At 37.0% G+C, this 22,859-nt stretch overlaps 1 protein-coding gene across 5 annotated transcripts in view; it reads right to left on the reverse strand.

Annotated features, from left to right (window-relative positions):
• The window catches only part of GRB14 (growth factor receptor bound protein 14), a 163,440-nt gene that overhangs the window by 52,446 nt on the left and 88,135 nt on the right, over window positions 1-22,859 (reverse strand). The window contains exon 1 of one of the 5 annotated variants that reach the window (XM_025471034.3): window positions 9,054-9,278. The exons of 3 other annotated variants lie outside the window; for them this stretch is intronic. In XM_025471034.3, the coding sequence (XP_025326819.1) occupies window positions 9,054-9,116 (63 nt within the window). In that variant the 5' untranslated portion in view covers window positions 9,117-9,278. Of the gene's footprint in view, window positions 1-4,416; window positions 4,526-9,053; window positions 9,279-22,859 lie in introns of those variants that run through there. One more of the 5 variants, XM_025471033.3, reaches the window with a different exon arrangement.

Here is a 22,859-nt window from a genome sequence, read left to right on the forward strand (position 1 = left end):
CTTTTAGGAACAACCTTATTTTACTAAGTTTTAAAAGTACATTTCCTCATATTTAACTTCTCTGAAACTTGGATGTAACTTACCGTCAGTGGTATGTCAGATTTAATTGGAGAAGTGCAAAATAATGACACTTCCTGTAATTTAAGGTGCCATAGGATCAGTGAAATATGCTGTGTTTAGTCTTTCTGGGATATTTGGGAGGTATTATCATAGTATATATAGAGTATAAACTTATAATAGCGTACAAAATACCGCTTTCTAGACCTAACGTTCCCATGGTGTGACAGTACCAGGAGCAAGTGATTTATAACCATTTTTGTAATTTTACTTTTCCTTCGTTTTCCTAAATATTTATTTGATATCAGTGCAAAACACATATAGAGCACATTCCTGTAAGAGAAATGTGATTAGTACTGTTCGAAACACAAAATACTAAAGGTCAAAGGTCTCGTAGAGAACACCCACTGAAATCCTCTCATTTTACAAACAAAGGAGCCGATCCTGAAGAGGGGCTGACTTATGTGGGGATGCCCAGCTATTCACTGGCGGAGCCAGCCCAGGAATCTCTCTGGGCTCCCACCTGACCCTGTTGCTTCCCACTCAGCATCTCCCAACATTCACGCTGCTTTAAGCCGCTGCATCTATATGGCACCTCGGATAAAGGTATTAGATAACTAAAAACCACAACATAAAAATAAAAATGCACACGTGTCCCCAAGTACCTAGCTTTCTGAATGTCAAGACAGGTTGTTTTGGGGGTTTCCCTTTTTGCAGCATTCACTAGCCAGGAAAAGTGCATGTTCCGAAACAGCCAGCAGAGGGAGTCTTTACTTCTCAGTGAGCACAAATAGAGAAAATAGGATGGTATGAAAATTGCAACTTTAACATCATTAACCCTACGGAGGTCCCATTATAATTACAAGCTCTTAAAAAGTTTAAAGCCATTTCAAAATACTCTTAACAATTCGAATTTTTCAGGTAAACCATGTGTACATCTTAACTTCAATAAGGATATTTTTGGCTACGTTATACACACACACACACACACACACACACACACACAGACACTGTGTATAAAGTCACCTCAGTAACAGTCTTTCCTAGAACTCAAGCTGGAGGTTCTCCCTGGCATTTAGGAAAGTGATGTTAAAATACTTCTTTGAATCTTGACAGAACTAGAACTATGTAAACGGATTTGACTTCTGAAACTTTATACAAAATGAAATTCCTGGTATTTTCACAAGCACAACTGAATGTAGATGTCCAAACAAGCACAGCCAATCAGGAAGCGTTTACAATCACTTTCTGACAATGGTGTTTCTACCAAAAATGACTTTTGAATTCCTCTTCAGGAACTGAGGAGCGAGTATTTTTAATAACCTTCAAGGGTAGAAAACCTCTACCCTATCCTCTCAGAGGGTTTAATGCCTGAAATTACCAAAAGGCTTGCTTCTTTCTTCTGCCAAAAAGAGATTATTATTTTCTAGATTTGACTTGGGGTGCTGGGGCACGGCCAGGAGAGCCAGTCCCAAGACTGCCCCCAAGCAAGAGTCTGAGCCCAAGGATTTTTAATCCGCCTTCACTGCCAAATGCGGACCAGGCATTGTGGTTTATAAAACAACATGAGTCATGGCTCTCATTCACATGGAGGTTCAGTCCAGGGGCTCATGGTGATGGGGGCTTTGGAGTCTACTCTGTGATCAGATCCTAAACCACCGGGTCACTAGTATTGAGTCCTACATTCTTCATACTATAGAATGGGCAAACTGCTGGCAAACTGGTAGGACTCAATTAATATAAGTAATTTTTACTAAACATTTTTTAAGGATTTTATTTATTCATGAGAGACACAGAGAGAGAGGCAGAGACACAGAAAGAGGGAGAAACAGGCTCCTTGCAGGGAGCCCCTGATGTGGGACTTGATCCCTGGACTCAGGATCACACCCTGAGCTGAAGGCAGACGCTCAACTGCCAAGCCACCCAGGTGTCTCTACTATCATTTTTTTAAAATTTTATTTATTTATTCATGAGAAACACACACCCACACAGAGAGAGAGAGAGAGAGAGAGAGACAGGCAGAGGGAGAAGCAGGCTCCATGTAAGGAGCCTGACATGGGACTCAATCCCAGGTCTCCAGGACCACGCCCTGGGCGGAAAGCAAGCGCCAAACCGCTGAACCACCCAGGGGTTCCCCCTACTATCAGTTTTGAAAGCAAACAGGCTTTTAGTGAACCTCAAGAGACTCGTACAGCCCCACCGAGCTCTAAGGAACTCTGACACAGTTTCTTCGCTTTGTCTTTGAGGCAAGATTGAGTGCACAACAAGAAAAATGACATGAGGAAAAAGGAAGATCAGCAGGAAGGTGAGATTGGTCCCACAAGAGGACTGCGGGAGGAGGCCAAGTGCAGCATGCACGCCCATGCGGTGGGAGAGGTGGCCTTCTGCAGGCACGGCACTGACCTGGAGCTCAGGCCGGCCTGGTCACGGACCAGACATGTGCTTTGGGCAGGACACTTGGCCGCCAGCCCCCCGCCCCCCGAGCCTTACATTCCTCATCCAAAACTGGGTTTGAGTTCTCACGAGGACTTAAGGGAAGGCGTCATCAGTGCTGAACACATTAGAGCTGTTTTTATTTTATAGGTGTGTACCTAGGGCAGTGAAGATACCAAGTTATCCACAGTAGCAAACTGGAGCTGGAAAAATGTAATGAAGAGGCAGGGTGGACCGGCTGACCTGGCTCCTGAGTGCATGGCTTTTCACCACAGGTGTGAAACCAGGTGAGAATGAAGTGAATGCAACAGGGAGACAAATATATCAGCTAATAGTAATTATATACCAACTTTGTACCTTCCCTACATTGAGCACTTGAGTCCGGTGATGATCAAGTGACACAGCCCCTGCTGTCATATAGTTAACATTTCAGTAATGTCACCTTTGTCTACTGAAACAATGTCTTAATATTAGGCACAATTTTACCTGTTTCAAATACATAACTCCAATGTCCCTGTCTGATCCTTCCCAGTACAGTGAAAAGAAAAATAAGCTAACCTATCTTATTATAGCTAAATCTACGTTTCCAGATTTAAAAAAAAAAAATCACCAACATATAATAGTTGGATTAATTTCTTTAATTCCATTAGAGCCCACCTAAAGTTACGGAAAGCTGAGGGAACCAGCATTTGAAAGGCACATTGTGGGGTACCTGGGTGGCTCAGCAGTTGAGCATCTGCCTTTGCTCAGGGCGTGATCCTGGGGTCCCAGGATCGAGTGCCACATCAGGCTCCCTGCATGGAGTCTGCTTCTCCTCTGCCTGTGTCTCTTCCTTTCTCTCTGTGTGTCTCTTATGAATAAATAAATAAAATCTTTTTTAAAAACAATGAAAGGCACATTGTCTTTCTCACCCTGGCTGCATTACATCAAGGTCAACTACTTTTTGTTCAATTCATTTGTTACAAGGGAATTTTTAGATAACTACCTTAATAGGATAGGACACAAAAAAAATTTAAATTTGTACTAATAGGGAGATTTTCAACCCTTATGAAAGTAGTAAAACATGCCATTTCGTAGATGAAGGGGGGAAAAAGGGAACTTGCGTTTGTTGAGCTTCTACTACGTGCCAAGTACTTCTAAATATTTCTCCTATTTAATCCTCATGACTGTTCTGTGAGGAAGCATCATTATCCCCAAGACAGAGAAACTGATTCTCAGAAAAGTTTAAAAGAAGGCATCCAAAGTCATACCACTGGTCAGTGACAGAGCTGAGCTCAAACGCAGAGCCTCCTGACCCTAAAACACACCAACGATCTCTACTAAATCACATTTCCTCAAGATTCACTTCTCGGGAAAAGAAATACTTTGTGAAAACACAGAATCCATTTGTCTGTGTGGTACGCTTCCTAGATGGATACACCTTGAAGTTACCCTGTAAACAATTAAAAGGGCAGAAGAAAGATCAAGGATTAGCAAGCATGAGAACTCTGGGTAAACAGCAATAATCATATTCCTTACTACATCACAAACACCTTCCAAGCAGGCCAGCCATCTGTGGTCTCCATCACTTGCCTCTCCTCAGGAGCTCTACCCCTCTCCCCACTTACTGTATCTTTGCCTGTCGTCATATAAGTAATGGAATACATTTTGTTGAAAACGCTTAACCATATTTTGCATCTGGAAACACAATAATAAAAATCTCAGGGGACAAATATTTACTGAACGCCTAATATGCTAGAAGCACTTGTAAAGGGAGGGTGAGGTGCCCACCAAGAATAGCTGTGCCCCCACTCCCTGATGAATCCCAACTCTGATGAGGACGGTGTGGAGAGCTCAAGGCCTCCAGTTCCTGCCTTCCTCTGTCTCCAGGGTCGACCACATGACAGGATCCCAGCCAGTAAAATGTAAGCAAAAGCTCCGGGTTACCTCAGGGTGGCATGTTAACATCTGACAGAGCAAGCCGGCATGCCCTTGGTGCTTCCCATTCTGTATGCCAGGAATGTGAACAGGATGACTGGAGATTTGCATTTATCTTTCCATAAAAGGAAAAGAGCCCCACACTAAGGAACATACAACAGAAAGCAAGAAGGAGCTTGGTGCCTAAGGACATTGTCGGGCTGCTGCATTAGTTTTGGACGGAGGCTTCTGGTAAAGTGAAAGAAAAATAAATCTCCCTGTTTAATGCACTGTCATTTCAGTTTTCTGGGTACTTGAAATAAAAATTCAGCTCGTAACTGACAAAGCACTTTATTTAAGGAGCCTCTTAAATTTTTTAAAATCTAGATGTAAGACAAAAAAAGACAACTTTTGAAGACCAAATAGTACACGATTTATTAAAACAAAAACAAACGCAAAACAAGACACACAGAAAAGCCTAAAAGTCAAACCTGAATAGTCAGAAAACATAATTATGATCTACAACTGTGGAAGGCTAATGAGACTTCAGTATCATAAACGCTAAGAATAAAACTGACGTCATGTGGTGGTACCTACCTACTGAATTAGGAAATAAGTGACAAAGGCATGTCCAGTGATACTGAATCAAGGCACTACTAAGAAAGACGTGCGGAGAAAGTCTTAAGAAGCTTCAGAATGGTCCCACAGCTTGGCTGGCACACAGACAATAGGCAGCCTTTGGCAAAGCAAAGAGAATCTTCGAGTTGTCTATAGGCCATAAAGCACAAATGTATGGAAGGACACAAAAGTATGGAGGGACAAACATCAAACAGTGTTTAGAGCCCAAGGAGAAAAAGCCACGTACTGAGCGGAGGTTTCCCGTGAAGCTGGGGAAGCCACGGTCCACACAGGCCCCAAAGCACAGGGGATGCTACATACATTTGGACTGAATTTGTACGTATTTAAAAGTTTCTGGGCAAAATAGTGATATGATAATCTGTATTCTTTCATTCTTTACAAAATTATTTTTAGGATGTCATCGCAATGATTCTAACTGTATGAGGAAGGAAATGAATATAACATAAACTATTCTCTTGTATAGACAGAGAATTGAATCTTCTGATAAATGGCACTGCTCCATATTATACTCATGAATTTCAGATTTGCAAAAGGATTTGAATCTTAAGGAAAATATATTCAAGAAATTATCCCTTTTTTCTTCTCTGAGATTTCAGAAGATGCTTCAGGATCCTGTGTGCTTATGAATATCTCTCATAATTGTAGTATGGATAAAAAAATGCAGAAATGCTTGTAAACGTAATTTGCAAAATAATGTAAATTTGATAGGGGCATGAAACATGCCTACTCACAGAACCAGAATATGGACATCTGGCCTTCTGATCTTGAAGGCTTTCTATATGAATTTTATATTACACTTAAGGTATACTTTACAATCCTTGAATCTTTTGTTAATTCTCTGGGATCTTAAAATAGTTTCTTGATGTAATGTACCAATCTAGACTTCTGGGTATAAATTCTCTTTCTCTTTCTATCTCTCTCTCTCTTTCTCTCTCTCTCTCTACACACACACACACACACACACACACACACTTTGCTGCTTACAATTGCTTTCTGAATAAAATGTTTTCTACACTAGAACATATGGGAGTTGGTGGAGGTGCAGAGGGAGATGAAAGGATTTGCCTAAGCTAATTCCAGACTAGAAGTTGAATGGCAATTATACACCCCATAAGGCAATTTCATTAACATATTAATTTCAGGAGCTAACACATATCTAGGAGAAACACACTGGAAGTCACAAGACCTAGATTCTATTTCTAGCTTTGCCATTGACCTTCTGGGTGACCTTGCATAAGTCACTCAACACCCAAGAGACTCAGACTTCTCTCATAAAAAAAAAAAAAAAAAAAGATATAACCTAGTAGTTATCTGAGAAAAATGCTATAAGGTATAAGATTCATTCAGAACATTAGGTGGGGATGCAACCATGTGTGAGACATATGATGAAATTTCACTAGAACCATGATTAACCAGAATCAAAGAAATTAAACCCTACTAGAATTGGAGGAAACCAAAAATTTTTTCCTAAAAATTTACTTGATAGAGAATCTACCAAAAATCCCTGTTCCTCAAAGTGTATTTGATCTTCTACAAAAAAGACCCATACTGTGTTAAGGGGCCATGTTTAAAGTTCAAATTCCTAGTCACTCTCAGGAGAATCTCATGGCCATTTAGATCAGATATACAGGTTGATAAGAAAATTACTCCCTAATGCTATTAAGCATTTTCAGAAATGCCCTCAGCCTTTCAAATGATTAGGATTCCAGCTGACAAATTATTTTTCAACGGCCACTCATTGAGGATGAGCAAAGATTATGCCAAACTTACAGAAAAAGCACCTGCTGCCTTCTTAGGAAAATGAGAAGCTGCTCCTGAAATACTCTAAGAAATGCTTGTGCTAATTTGTCAAATCATCTTAAATTATGGTGCATATAGAAAATGACAAGTTAATTACAAGTATGGAATAATTTTCTACCTCGGAAAAGAAGTCACAGTGTGACCAGAGCAGATGGATATTTTTTAGTCAGAAAACTATCCAATTCCTAAAATAAGAGATATTAAGATTTTAAGAATAGTCTTCTAGATAAGGGGTCATTTGGGAGTTAAAAATGTCAGGATAAAGAAATAGCGTAAGTACTTTCAGCAAATGGTGATGTCCTAAATTATACAGAAATTTAATATGTGTACTCACTGGAAAAGAATAGCACTGGAAAGGAAAATTTTGACTTATGTAATTATTGTAATAAAAGGACTTGACAAGCAGATTATAAAAGACCAAGAGAAATCACAATGATGTGACCATCGGCAGCTCAGACTTAACATCAACTATAATCACAGCTTTCCAGAGTATTCTCATTCTGCTACTTACCAGTCAGTGCTGGATCTTCTAGCCGAGTTTTACTCATACCAACTGCCCCTGGACTAAGTGCCCAAAGTCCTTGAAAATGATAGCATTTCTTTCTAATGTTTTACACTCTAAGAAAATAAGAAATGGTTTAAAGATTTTAACTATGAAAACACAAAATATATTATTTGAATCACAGAATTACAGACACCAAATACGGCCATAGAAAGCATTTAATGAAAATCTCTCAGTTCTTATGTTACAGGTGAGAAAGTAAAGACCGCAAGTTTAAGTGACTTGCCCAAGGTCACACCGCTAGTAAACAGAAAGTCCAGGTGGTATGCTTCCTACCACACCGACATGTCATCCAAAAGGACATGATGAAAGCTTCTTGGTTATCCTAAACTGCAATTATTGATTGGATAAAGAACTCAGACCTAAGAACACACATTTGATATATATTAGTATACCTTTTCACATTCCAGTGAGTCAAGTAATCTATACAGTAATTATTAATGCTAAGTCTAAATCAAAATAAGGATTCAAGCTCAAAGCAAAATATTTTTAATTAAATTTGCTTCAGATGAGAGAAAGGCATCAAGAAAGATAAAGAACAAATGTTGGCAAAATTACCATATATGAATCCAATGCCAAGTAAAAGTGTCCCTAGTGAATGAGTGGTTGCCTGAATAAGAAAATAAACTGAAAACCTAAAAATTAAAAACAATTAAAAAGAGATACTTCTTTAAAAAAAAAACACCCTAATTGTTGCATTTGTCATTTTCAAACAAATTAAACCATGACCTTTGACTTATGGAATACACTAATAGTTAACTAATAGTTAACTATTAAAAGTCAGGTACGGAAATAAACATTCCAGTTTCTAGTGTTACCAAAACCATTCAGAAAGCAGACTGCCAAAGATGTGTTTTAGTACCTTCTTTTTCTATGCCAGAGATTTGATTCTTTAAGGAAGTCAATACATTGTTCTTATTTGGTGTATTTCCAAGAAAAGTTTAGTATATTCAGTTTTACTTAAATGCTACGTTGCATGGCATATATATTATTACCTTATAAAATATGACGTTGCCAGTAAAACATGGAAATAAACTTTACAGAAAACTAACAGATACAATATTTTCATACACAGGATTGATTGCATTAATAATTAACAGAAAGCTCTTTCACAAGGGAATATAATGGAAAGTTTTTCTTAAGCAAATAGGCAGCAACTCAATAGAAATTGGTAGAAACCAGAGGCTAATAAACTGGTGCCATATGTTTAAACAGAAAAACAATTATATAGTCCATTCAACAATGAAGATGGATGTATTATGAATTATAGTGAAACAAAGAAACTGCTTCTCAGTAAACAAATATAAAACATAATAGCTAGCAGATTTCCTATTGAACTAAAGGCAAAAAGGCCTGAAGTTACAGAAGGAAAAAAAAAAAAAAAAAAAAGCAAAGCTTCAATATACTCTCTAAATCACAATGCCCTGAAATCGAGACTAAACTGCTTTTACATGGAGCTTTTTTGCCACAGAGATACTCTAGCACAGCATTTTCCCTCTTTGTCTAATTCCACTAATATACCCTTTAATTACCTCTAGCCTCAATGAATGACAGTCTCTCTCAGGATATGTAACTAGAGTTTCCAACATATTTATAAACACACAGTCACAGGAAGAAAGAAAAACGGCAAGAAAAAGGAAAGAAGAAGGCAGAAGGAGTCACATACCCTTTTCTGTAGGACTATTGGCGTTATTGTGGGCAGAGTCACTCTTCTCGCACTCAGACTCATGCCTGCTCTTCGTAGAAGGATCCCCTCTCATAGATCATGGACGAAATGAAAGAAATCTCTTACAGTTACTCCTTGGGAATCTCAGGGCTCGGTGCAAAGAAAACTAGGAAAGTAATAAATGTCACTCTGCTTATGTGATTCCAATCTACCCAAAGCCAATTAAGGATGGCTGTGGGACAGGACAAGGCAGCGACCAATCAAAGCCAGGAAAACCCCGCCTTTGTCCTTGGAAACACATTCTGATACTTTTGTTTATGATATTTAAAGAACCAGATTAACAGGCATCTAGTTCACTTAACTTTTTTTTCCAAAACAGTGCAATTTAATGCCATCTTTGTTGACTAAGCAGCTATGTCTTTAGTTTACTAAAACATTTCAACATATGGCAGATAAGAAACTGTTTACATGGGTCTATTTAAAGTACACAAATATGCAGATGAGCTAAATTTACTTATGTAACTCATAAATTTGATAAATGGGTCGATTGGAAAATATTATATAAGGTGCAAAAAATAATCCTGAGGTTAGAACTGGTATCAAAGTATTAATTTATGTATTACAATAAAGGTTTTTAATATTCATTGATGCATTTTTTATGTATTTCATTTCTTAAACAGCTAAAATTTTTGTATTATAGACCTTTCAGCTATCCTTAAGGTTACACACTTAAGTATTCCTGTTAAATATTACCTTAACAATTGACCTAAAAATAATAATGCTAACTATAAAGGGTGCATTAAACAACAATATATGAATTTCAAATGTTTATAAAAAGCACAGATCTCTGTAACTTAGCATCTTTCACTCAATCAAAAGCATTTGAACAATAATCATTGCTCAATGCAAATTCAAAATGTTAACAACCACTTTGCCTTTTTTCTTACAATAAGTGAAAACTGTATTCTAATACTTTGTGGGGGGAGTTGGAGGAGGGTCACAACTAAAATCATTGGTGGCTAACAAGAAAATTTCCAATGAAGTCTAAATAAAGAGTAAAAGAAACATTCAACATGATAAAAACTATAGCAATATTAAAACTAATCTGAGTTATTATGGTAAGATCCCTGCTGGACCGATGACTTCACAAGGATCTACCCCGTGCTCTTCAACCACGACACATGGAATGACCCACTGCGATCAGTATGAGGGAAACTCCTTTAATTTCTAGCATACAAGGTGGTTGTTGTAGTAACAAGGCAAAATGGAAGATTCTAGGCAACTGGGACACAAACTTTCCATTTTATTACCTAGACTGCTACTAAGCAGGGCTCCCTTTACTGCTTTATACTTAATGCTTTTGGGTGTGTTTTATATGCATGATGATCTCATATTTCTCAAAAGGAAAAGAGACACTACAAATTCTAGGGTTCCCTACACTGAATTTCAAAACCTACATTGATCCCTCACAATGGTAGCTGGGGGGAGGGTAGAATTCACTTAATATAAAAAGTCACAGATTGATCTAGTGTGAGGGCTTTCATTTGATCCTTATTCAAATAGGTTTGCTGTGGCCTTTTAAAATAAAAATATCACTAAAAATCCACTGGTACTGGGATGGGAGTTACCATTTGTAAAGTGGAAGATTCTAGTTTAACCTTAAATCACTCTTTTGGCAGACTAACAATAACAAAGCCCACAGTAACTACGTCATTTCTAGATTATTATCTACAATATTTGGCTTTTTCTTTCTTCTTTTCTCAATTTAGTTTTTGAATATTACAAAGAAGTGTGATCTCTGGTCTCAAACAATAGGTTGCACCATAATCAAAGCAATTCATTTCATTAAATAATGAGGCAAAGTACCCACTATGTGTTCAGTGGTAGGAACATACTATTGAATAAAGATATGGTCACTGTCTCAAAGTAGAACAGAGAGAATTCATTTTTAAATTTAAAAAAAATCACACTTAGTAGTACGTTATGTGAGTCTAATAGTGATTAAACTTCAACTACCAGGGATGCACCAAGATAGATGAAACTTTACATCACAGGTGAGATCACCACTTCAAGGAGAAAACATTTTCTTTGAAAAGTGACTAGGAGAAAAGAATATGCAGAACTTGATGCCTGATGGGGAGATAAAACGAGGTTCCCAAAGCTGATTCCACATTTTGAGGTCTAGACGAGCGCGAAGTCAAACACTGTTTTACTTTACACTATAGACTTTTTACACATGAAAATGAATCCTTCAAGTCAAAATGATGTCCAGCCTCTATATTTATTACAGTGCAATACACCTGCCCTATAAGGGCTTTAAAAAACGCTTGACAGACAACTAGTGTGATAGGTCATCTCTTTGGAATACCTGAAAGTTGAAGTTTATAAATTTTCAGTGAAAACCATGAAGAGCAAAATGTGGTATTTTGTGACTCTATGTTGCCAAAAGGTCATTGTCTTTGAAAAATGAGACTTGCATACACTTTTCCTAGTCAATAGGCTGAAAGACTAATGAGATGACATTCACACTTATGACAGGCAGTCTCATTTTTCAGTGATCTTTCCAAGTGTTCATATTGACTGTGCTTTATCTTACCTCTCACTTACTGTAGACACTGATTCAAAATTTAACTTTAGCTTATGTTTTTTTTTTTTTACCATTATTATAAATGACTTTCACACTCACTAACCTTGTCACTTGATCCTTAATTTCTTCAGCTTCTGCAAAATGAGGATAAAAAGCCATGGCCAACAATTTTCAAACTGCTATGAGGGTCAGGGAACTCAAGTTTGTATAGGGCTTGTAAGGGACCAAGGCAGGGCCTGAAAAGCCCTGCTACTGGGGAGAATGGGGCCTAGGATGCATTCTCCTTAGGCTGTGTCACAGGTCATTCTTTCCAAAACCTAAATTTGATAAAATAAGGTTTTGAGTTTCATACAGCGGATCAACAATGAAATATATAGGATAGCACTGTACATTATTTTGGTTCTTGCTCAGTATTTTGATTGAAAGTGCATTTTGCCACTCAAAACATGCACATCAGGGATCCCTGGGTGGCGCAGCGGTTTGGCGCCTGCCTTTGGCCCAGGGCGCGATCCTGGACACCTGGGATCGAATCCCACGTCGGGCTCCCGGTGCATGGAGCCTGCTTCTCCCTCTGCCTGTGTCTCTGCCTCTCTCTCTCTCTCTCTGTGACTATCATAAATAAAAATTAAAAAAATAAAAAAAAAATAAATAAATAAATAAATAAATAAATAAATAAATAAATAAATTTAAAACATGCACATCGAGGTTTTGGTGTGAATTAAGAATAACAAAAAATAACCATTATAATGACTATTAATAATATTTATGTGAGCAGCCAATATGAGCCAGGCACTGAGCTAGTTTTCACTGAGTTTTTACCACAACACTATGAGGGAGGTATTAGCTATTCTGTAGATGAGGAACAAAGGCCAGAAGAACAGACAGCTAAAAAAATGGTCTCAGATAGAAGTACATTCTGCAAAAGAATCTGCCCAGGTTCCCAATGTGCATAAGTCAGTGAGCCATGGTGAAAATCAGATCCAACCCTTTCTACGACACCCCACTATTTACTCTACAATATTCTCTCTCACATTGTACTATATAATTTGATATAATATTAGCATAAAATATCATCATACAGCGCTTACTTCTGATGTACCCAAGCATTTGTTAGTTCTTCTGATTCAATAAATATGTATTGAGCACCCTACTACGTGTAAAGCCCTATACTCTTTGCTGTGGGGAATTCAAAGCTGATAGCTCCTGATTCCTATTCACCAAAGGAACTGACCCATGAAGACATGTAAACAATTAGTCAAAGTAGTGTACAAAATAGGATCCAAGCAGAAGAGAATGCTACATGGGTACCAGCCAACCTCTAGGTTCCAAGCCTGCCTTTCAAACCTCTTCTTCCACTCAACATTAACAAAAGCTTCTTATAGTTCCCAGAAGCACATTCCATATGTCTACATCTTTGTTGCTAACGTTCACTAGCTAAATTCTACCTAACTTTCAAGGCCCAAGACAAAGCACACCCGTTTTTAAAGTGTCACTGATTATGCTTCCTTCAAATATCTCTTTTTTTTTCTTTTTTTTTGGGGGGGGGCACAAGTTTACCTTAGAATTGACAGGTGGAGAAGGAAGAAGGGAGAGTCAAGGGATGCCTGGGTGGCTCAGCGGCTGAATGTCTATCTTTGGCTCAGGGCGTGATCCTGGGGTCCTGGGATCAAGTCTCATGTCGGGCTCCCTGTGGGGGGCCTGATTCTCCCTCTGCCAATGTCTCTGCCTCTCTGTGTCTCTCATGAATAAATAAATAAAATCTTAAAAAAAAAAAAGGAAGGGAGAGACAATACACATACATAAGTTGCCTATTAAGGGTTATGCACTTTCTATATATTACTTCATTTTATTCTGATAACCCTGTAAAGCAAGTATTATTTTTGTTAAATAGATTTTATTTTTCATGAAAGACACAGAGAGGGAGGCAGAGACAAAGGCAGAGGGAAAAGTAGGCTCCCAATCCAAGGACCCTGGGATCATGGCCTGAGCCAAAAAAAGGCAGACACCCAACCATTGAGCCACCCAGGTGCTCCAAGCAAGTATTGTTTAATCCTGTTTCACAGATTCTAAGCATATCCATCTTTTTCATGCTGCCTCTCTACCCTTTGTCATATACTAATTTAGTCAAGCTATTGTTTCCTATATATGTGTACTTTCTATCATTTAGAATGTAGGCTCCTTAAAGGTAAAGATAGGTCTAATTTCTTTTAAGCATCATACTGTCTTACTCAGTGGCTTTATACCAAAAAAACAAGTGCTATAAGGTAGATGAATGGTTCCTGATTAATAAGTTCTACAAATTCTTCTTTGGCAACCAATCGACCAATCTGCCTTATACGAAAACAACTCATTCTGCCCCTCTCTCTTCCCCCTGTATACTGAGGCACTGTATACACGGTACCCATTCTGGGGCAGCTCATTACCCATCCAGGTTCATCAACTCCCTTAAAAACTCATATCAAGGACAGCCCGGGTTGTTCAGTGGTTTTGCGCCTCCTTCAGCCCAGGACGTGATCCTGGAGACCCGGGATTGAGTCCCATGTTGGGCTTCCTGCATGGAGCCTGCTTCTCCCTCTCCCTGTGTCTCTGCCTCTCTCTCTCTCGCTCTCTCTCTCTCATGAATAAATAAATAAATAAAAATTTTAAAAAACTCATATCAATATTTACCCCTCCAAGTCATTCCTCCATCTATATTATAACATTCTTTATTTGCACATTTTTAAACTTTTGTATTGCTCATGTCCTGCTCTGTACGTATTAATACATTGTTTTAATAAACCCTCCTAGGCCCTGGTTTCCCGCCTAATGAAAATACAATCCTTAAGGATGGGACCCACTCTCTTATTTCCTCCACTGCTCCCAGAATACCTAGCAGAGTGCTCCCTGTACACCGTAGGCATTATGTTCATTCATAATCATTGTGGAAAGACTAGTCGCTCTGGTTACATAGCAGACAAGCCTCCTTTCTCATCTTAACAATTGCTTGCCTTATGATTTATTCTGAACAAAAGCATACAATCTTATACAGTCTTCTTCACAGAAGCATTTGGATATTCTTTTACTATTTGACATATTTCTACCAATGGTTAGTAATGTAAACACTAAATTTGGGGATCCCTGGGTGGCGCAGCGGTTTGGCGCCTGCCTTTGGCCCAGGGCGCGATCCTGGAGACCCGGGATCGGGTCCCACGTCAGGCTCCCGGTGCATGGAGCCTGCTTCTCCCTCTGCCTGTGTCTCTGCCTCTCTCTCTATCCCTCTCTGTGTGACTATCATAGATAAATAAAAATTTTAAAAAAAATTAAAAAGTAAACACTAAATTTAACTGTTGTCCTAAGAACACTGATTTCAGAAAAACCTTAAAATATTTTATTATGGCAACTAACAGTCTAGATCTTTAGACATAAACTCAGTATGTCTAGTTCTAACCAGCTCATCTTATTCTACTAAGGCACTTTGCTCTCCTATGTATGTGACATGGCATTAGGCTTCTCCCTTGATAAGCCTGGTCTGACCTACCTCTACCCTATTTCCTTCTCCACTCTGGCAGTTAATTCTTTCCACCAGGAATGGCTATATATATATATATATTTTTTTTTAACCAATTCAAAGTCTAATAGAAAATTTCTTTCTTCAAAAAATTACTGAATGACTTATAAGGCCTAGTGATGATAAATATTAGCAATCCACAGTTCATTCAAGTATTTAAAAAGTACCTGTGTATTCTACACCTGACTTAATTTTCTAGGAGCATTATGCCTGCCTACCAAGGAACTACTGTCTACAGTAGGGCAGATGGACACTTAAAAATTATGACAAAGTGTTAAGTTCTATAAACCAGTATAAAGTGCCAAATCAAGAAAAAAAAAAAAAAAGAGCTAACTTCACCATGAGAGAGGAAACACGTTTCCTAAGTGAAAAAAATATTCAAGAATGAAGATAATTCTCATGCGCCTGGGTGGCCCAGTTGGTTAAGTGGGTGACTCTTGATTTCAGTTCAGGTCATAAGCTCAGGGCCATGAGATCAAGCCCCATATTGGGCTCTGAGCTCAACAGGGAGTCTCCTTAAGATTCTCTCCCTCTACTCTCCCCGCCCCCATAGTGTGTTTTCTCTCTCTCTCTCTCTCAAATAAATAAATAAATCTTAAAAAAAAAAAAAAAGAATGAAGGTATATCCAGATAAAGAAAACATATACGAAGATGAATCTGGAAAAATAGGGAGGGGAGAGCCAGGCAAAAACGGTGATTCTATGTCACACTGAGCAGTTTGACACTCATCCCTGAAGGTAGCAATATTCGATAAGATATGAATTTTATCTCAGTGTGGAAGATGAAGTGGGTTGTTTCTGAGAATGGTAACTAAAATGAATAAAAACAGGTAGAGGTACCTAAATGAATCCAAGAGAAATGGAAGTTACCAGATTAGAAAGTCAAGATTTCAAAGATAACAAGGAGGTAGAAACAACAGGATCAAGAGGCCAAATACACACAAAAGTCAATTTTTTTGTTTCCTAAATGTGAGCTTATAACATAAGTTATAATTAACAAAAGCATAGACTATTAAAAGACAAACACCTTGTCTACACTCTTCATATTTCATATAGTTTAAGGTTTTCTTAGGAAAAATAGTCTATGAAATTTTAGAAAGATAAGATCAAGAGAACAGACAGAAAAGAAGCACCTACTTTTCTTCAAGCTCTGAAAAACTTAAATTGAAAACAAAAAGAAGGGCGTGGAGCAGGAAAAAAAAAGAAGTAATTTCCTTGGTAAGAAAGAAGAAATCCTCTCTCTCTGACCATACACTAAAAGAACTTCTAGAAGCTAGAAAGTCATTGGGATTAGGCTGATAAGAACACATGCAATTATAGTAGGAATTTATGTAATAGAGAAATGCTGCTGATAGTAGATTAAAAGAAAGTAAATTTAAAATATATTTTTTTTAAAAAATAGAAGCTCATTATAAATACCATTCTTTAAGGGTAAAGAAATGCAAAGTTGAGGCAACCCAAAACTTCCCCAAAAAGGCCAAAAAAAAAGGGGGGGGGGGAACAAATCCTAAAAAGTAGTTCCACATTAATAAATCTTTTAGCAAACCAAGGATTACTAAACATTAGAAGAAAACAGGAAAAAGGACATAAATATGAACAAAAAATATATCCCCCTCCTAAAATATCAGAGATAATTCAAAAGAAAATTAGGATCTTATAATGTCTAATCAGACTCCTCAGATCAGGTGAAGATTCAAGGTGCTATAGCATTGACAAAATAGAATACCATGTAACAGGAGCAAATAAAGAACCACAGACCATTCTTGGATATTATAAATAGTATGGAAATATAATAATATGTTATTATAATAAAAATAAAAGCTAATAAGCAATATGGAAAATAAAGATGAATGAGGCTTCCTTTAATGTAAAGTTCAAAGAAATGAAGAAAGATGAAAGGAAAAAAAAATGCTTGGAAGAACAATCCAGAAAAATCAACACATAAAATATGAGTCACAGAAAGAATAAAAAAAGTAAAAGAAATAAGAAAAGGCAGAAGAGAAGATCCCTGAGCTAATGAAAATTACAAACTATTAAACTAAAAAGGCCCATAGATGGTTAAGTAATTTGAATGAAAAAAGAATCATGCTAGACAAATAGTGGCAAATGGGACAACTTCAAAGAGAAAAGATAACACTTCAGAATCAGACTGGTATCAAAATATAATCTCATTTCCCATTAACATTCTCCATGAACATAAGCGCAAAACTCCCCAAAAAAGTAATAAAAACCAGGGGTGCCTGGCTGGCTTCATTGGTAGAGTGCAACTCTTGATCTCAGAGTCGTTAATTCAAACCCCACATCAGGGTAGAGATCACTTAAAAAACAAATATATAAAAAAAAATTTTAAAAGCAGAGAAAAAATTAATAGGAACCAAAGGAAGTCAGAAATCCATCTTTGCAAGAAACATCATACCCCAGAAGTCATTATTATATTAAGAAAACTTCACACTTTCCCATTTCCTTTAACACAGAAATACTGGGGCACCTGGGTGGCTCACTGGTTGCATCGGCCTTTGGCTCAGGGCATGATCCTGGGGTCCTGGGATCAAGTCCTGCATCAGGCTCCCCACAGGGAGCCTGTTTCTCTCTCTGCCTATGTCTCTCTCTCTCTCTCTCTGTGTCTCTCATGAATAAATAAACAAAATCTTAAAAAAAATAAAAGGAACACAGAAAGACTGGAAAAAATTCAAACACAAAAATGAAAAGCCTTCCTTATTTAGTATTTGGACTTTGACTCTCTTCCTCATGAAACTCTTATAAATACAATCTAAGAACCTCCCCCCTTGAAAATAAATAATAAAACCAAGCCATCACTGAATTCATACAAACGTACTAACAATGGAAAGAAAGGAGTAAAGGTACAGGAGAAACAAATGGCAGAAGAGAACTACTTGGAAGAAAAGTTCTGCCAAAGATCAGATAAAATTTAAGACCATACATTAAACCAATATTAAAAAAGGAATTAATGAAGCAAAATCATGTATGTTCACCCAGAAAGTTAAAAACATTATGGAAGAAACAAGACAGAAGAGGAGATGAAACATCAGCCGACAGAGCTCCAGATCTAATTGCTGTGTGTATCAAAATCATTGAAATCAGAGTTAAGGTAAACAAATGAGAGAGACAAGAAAAGCAGTCAAAGAGAGAAGAAAAACCATTTTAAATTTAAGAAGCATTAGAAAAAGAGGGATCCCTGGGTGGCGCAGCGGTTTAACGCCTGCCTTTGGCCCAGGGCGTGATCCTGGAGACCCGGGATCGAATCCCACGTCGGGCTCCCGGTGCTTGGGGCCTGCTTCTCCCTCTGCCTGTCTCTGCCTCTCTCTCTCTCTCTGTGACTATCATAAAAAAATTTTAAAAATTAAAAAAAAGATTTAAGAAGCATTAGAAAAAGAGACAAAAGTAAGGAGATCTCTACACCTGTAAGTGGAATCTCCACAGAAGAAAATCAAAATAATGGAAAAGAATACATGTGTTAAGACAAAATAAAAGAAATTTTTGTGCAATAAACTACCTATGGAAAGGGCACACTTCCCCAGAGAAACTCATTTTAACAGTCAACAGCAAGATACTTCAGGAAAGTTACTGGACTTCAAATTTATTTTTTAAAGATTTTATTTATTTATTTATTAAGTGGGAGGGAGGGGCAGAAGGAGAGGGACTAGCAGGCTCCCCTCTGAGCTCAGAGCCCAATGCAGGGCTCCATCACAGGACCCGGTATCACAGCCTGACCTGAAGGCAGAAACTGACTGAGCCACCCCGGCATCCCTGGACTTTAAATTTAGAGATTCTTGGGCATCAAGACAAAAAAGCTCTAGTAGCATTAAGGGGTGAATCCATCAGTTGCAGTACTTCTCTACAACATCCAACCACAGGCTTAGGAGCGCCCCCCCCGCCCCTCCCTTGTCTTTGGTAACGCCACTGGATGGAGTAATGCCCATGAAATTCTTGAGGAAAGAAATATAAATGAGAGTTTTTGATCTAGCCAAACTCATTAATTATAAAGGCAACAGCCAAAGTTCAAAAGTTTTGAACATATGCAAACACATAAAATCTCGTTCCCATGGGATTGTCTTGAGGAATTTACTAGAAGATAAACTGTAGTCATCCAAGAGATGGCTGGAAAAATCAGAGTAGAAGCACTATAATAAATACCAAAACTACTTATGGGACTAATTCTCTATGTCATTATGTTGCTATAATAAAATATAAGTAGCATAAGCCTTAACAATGCAGAAATGATAAAACAAACAAAAAAAGATGAAAGTTAAAGGAGGAAAGGTCCTCAGATCAAAAGATATTATTTAAAACTGACAAATCACGAAAGAATTAAAGTAAATTATTTTATAATCCTAAAATCAGCTAGTAGAAAAGGGAGAATTAAGAGGAAAATATTAATTTTATTATTGCTCCTTAGAGGAGATTAATAAATAATCCTTAAACAAATAAGAGGATTAAAGATTTTTGTATTGTAGTCATGACAACAGGAGCAAACTTTTCGAATTAAAAGAACACAATGCTAAAAAGGCAGAACACATTGTGAATATTTTTCCAAAACCTATAAGAAATATAATATAAACTAAAATAGCAGTATTCATACCAAACTTTTATGTTATCTCATACTGAATGGAAAAAAAAATCTCTGTATTTAAATTATACAGCAGATTCCAATCTATTCTGTGGGAAAGAGATCACTCTAAGTGAGAAAGTTTAAAACAAAAGAACAGGTGGTGAGAAACGAGAAAATGAAGGAAAAGAGCGGTGGAAAAAGAATGGAGAAGCTGACAGGGAAGGAAGGAAAGAATGCAGTGGTCAGATCATAGAAGACTGAACTCAGGACAGAAGTGCACTGAACAAGCAATGAACTTTATAATGGTGAATAATGTGAATCACAATAAAAGCTGACTACGAATATCGAGGTATCATATAATATGCATTTGTAAAGCATACATTATAGGATATACAAGGAAAATAATCTCATAGAAACATTACTAACCAACAACCCTCTCAAATCATGAAGAAGAAGCAGGATTTTTTTTTTTTAAGTATGCTCCACACCCAACATTGGGCTTGAATTCATGACCCCGAGACCAAGAATCACAGGTTCTGTCAACTGAGCTAACCAGGCACCCTGAAGAAAGCAGACTAAAAAGTTGCTAAAAATATAAAAAATATAAGTAGGCTAATATAGTTAATAAAAGATTTAACTGAATTCTCAGGTTAAAGCAGAGATTATAACTTATCTTTAAGAAAGTGATTTAAATAAAAATCACATTTTAGGTCACAGATAAAACCCCCCAAACTTCTAATACTGGAAGGAGTACAAACAACAGTTTGTGATCACAATACAACAAAATGAAAATTACTACTAAATCTGGGGTTAGGGAGGAATTAAAAATTTTAAGACTCTTCATGCAACTCTTCCACCAAAGAAAAACCAAAAGTTGAAAGTGCAGAAAACGTATGTAATAATAATAATGGATATAATGAAAACACTACAAATCACATCTCTTATGCTAAAACAGTTCTCATAATTACAGCCTTAAACATATCTATTAATATATAAAAATGGAAATAAATTCATTAGCATCCAAAAATTAGAAAATATCATTAAATTAAACCTGAGCAAAGTGGAAGGAATAAACTAATAAGGGCAAAAGCAGGAATTAAAACTTGGAAAAAAGCAAAATGGTAGAACCAATTAATAAGACCTGTTCTCTGGGGACAAAAAATAAAATAGGGCAAAAAAATCTAGGAGATAAAAAACAGAAAGTACCAATATACAAAAGAAAAAATAAAACATGATTAAATGATTAATTCTCTAGATTAAAATTCTCTAATTCTCTATATATTCTCTCTATATATATAGTGAATCCAAAAAACAGAAAATTCAAAGACGTCAATCACCATAGAGAAAGCTGTCAAAGAGCTACCATCCCAAAAAGGTGAGCCTGTTCTAAGACAGTTTCAGATAATTTCTGTGTAACCTTTAACAAACAGATCATTTCTGTGCTACTCAAACTGTTTCAGAGTAAAGAAAATGTGCAGTTGTAGCCAAGAAAGTTAGAACAAGATCAGTGAGGAGTGTCTTTCCATATCTGATATACCTAATACAATACAAAGCTATAGTCCCTCATTTTTTTACAAAGGTATTAATACATTCATGTGTATATGCTACAGTTGGTACTAAAATATCAAAGGAGAAAGGATGATATACTCAAAATACATTGACTGTACCCATCTGAGTAAACTAAGGATACAGATTCTTTTTTCTTTTTTTAAGATTTTATTTATTTATTCATGAGAGACACAGAGAGAAAGAGGCAGAGACATAGGCAGAGGGGGAAGCAGGCTCCCTGTGGGGAGCTCAATGTGGGACTCGATCCCGGGACTCCAGGGTCATGTTCTGGCCCAAAAGCAGGTACTAAACCACTGAGCCACACAGGCGTCCCAAGGATACAGATTCTTTACCTAACATGATATCCTAAATTGGACTCCAAAATACAACACTAAAGAGAATTTCTAAACCTTAACTAATTAATAAATATCTTAGAATAAATAACCAAAAAAATGGTTTAACAAATCTTGTGGTGAGAAAAGTCTTGCTAAGTAAGCCCTACAAGTCATAAACAAAGTCAACACATTTAAGTCATAAATATTTTAATATTTATGGCATAAAAGACTCTATACATAAAGCTCAAGTGCAAGGCACAGATTAAGACTAAGTATGTGCAACATACTTAAGAAAGGACTAATATACAGAATATATAAAGAGTTCCTAAAAATTCACAGAAAAAAAATACCCCCCCAACGAACAAAGGGCAGAAATGCACGTACAATTCATAAACACATAAACATCTTATATAAACATCTAGAATATAAAAGCTTGAAAAGATATTCCTAGTAATAAGAAAGATTGTGGAGAATAAGGTATTTTCAGTACTGGACAAAAATTTAGATGGACAATGTCAAATAATGTCACCAGTGTTAGGAAAAGAGTGATACTCTCAAGTACTGATTAAAGTAGGACAAATGGCAACAGACTTTAAGAAAGGCAACTCAGCAGTATCTATAATAATGCCAATAAGGCAAGGGCACCTGGGTGGCTCACCTGGTTAAGCATCTGCCTTTGGCTCAGGTCATGATCCAAGGGTCTTTGGATTGAGGCCCATGTCTAAGCTCCCTGCTTGGTGAGGAGTCCGCTACTCCTTCTCCCTCTATCCCTCCTTTGTGTTTTTCTCTCAAATAAATAAATAAATTCTTAAAAAAAAAAAGATCCTAAGAATCCACATTCTTTGATAGAACTATTCCATTCCTTGTTCTCTACCAACAAAGTAGCATAAATATATATAAGAGCATCTAGAAACAATGTTCACTGCATCACTATTTACCAGAAAAAAAATTAGAAACAACTGATATGTTAAATATGTTTGCATATTAAAAACATACATTGCATTCAGACTATGGAATGTTGGGTAGCAATTGATAGTACTAAGGTATGGATTAACAAAAAAGATTACAAAACCATACTGTTGAATTTTTTAAATTACAGAATAATTTAGTATGACCCCATTTGTGTAAAAACAAAGAAAACACCTATACTTTTATATATATCCACATTAACTATAGGTAAGTGATAAAAAAGACCCAGAGGAATTCATACCAAAGTTTTA

The sequence above is a fragment of the Canis lupus genome, chromosome 36, assembly GCF_003254725.2.
Source record: "Canis lupus dingo isolate Sandy chromosome 36, ASM325472v2, whole genome shotgun sequence".
Classification (NCBI taxonomy): Eukaryota; Metazoa; Chordata; class Mammalia; order Carnivora; family Canidae; genus Canis; species Canis lupus.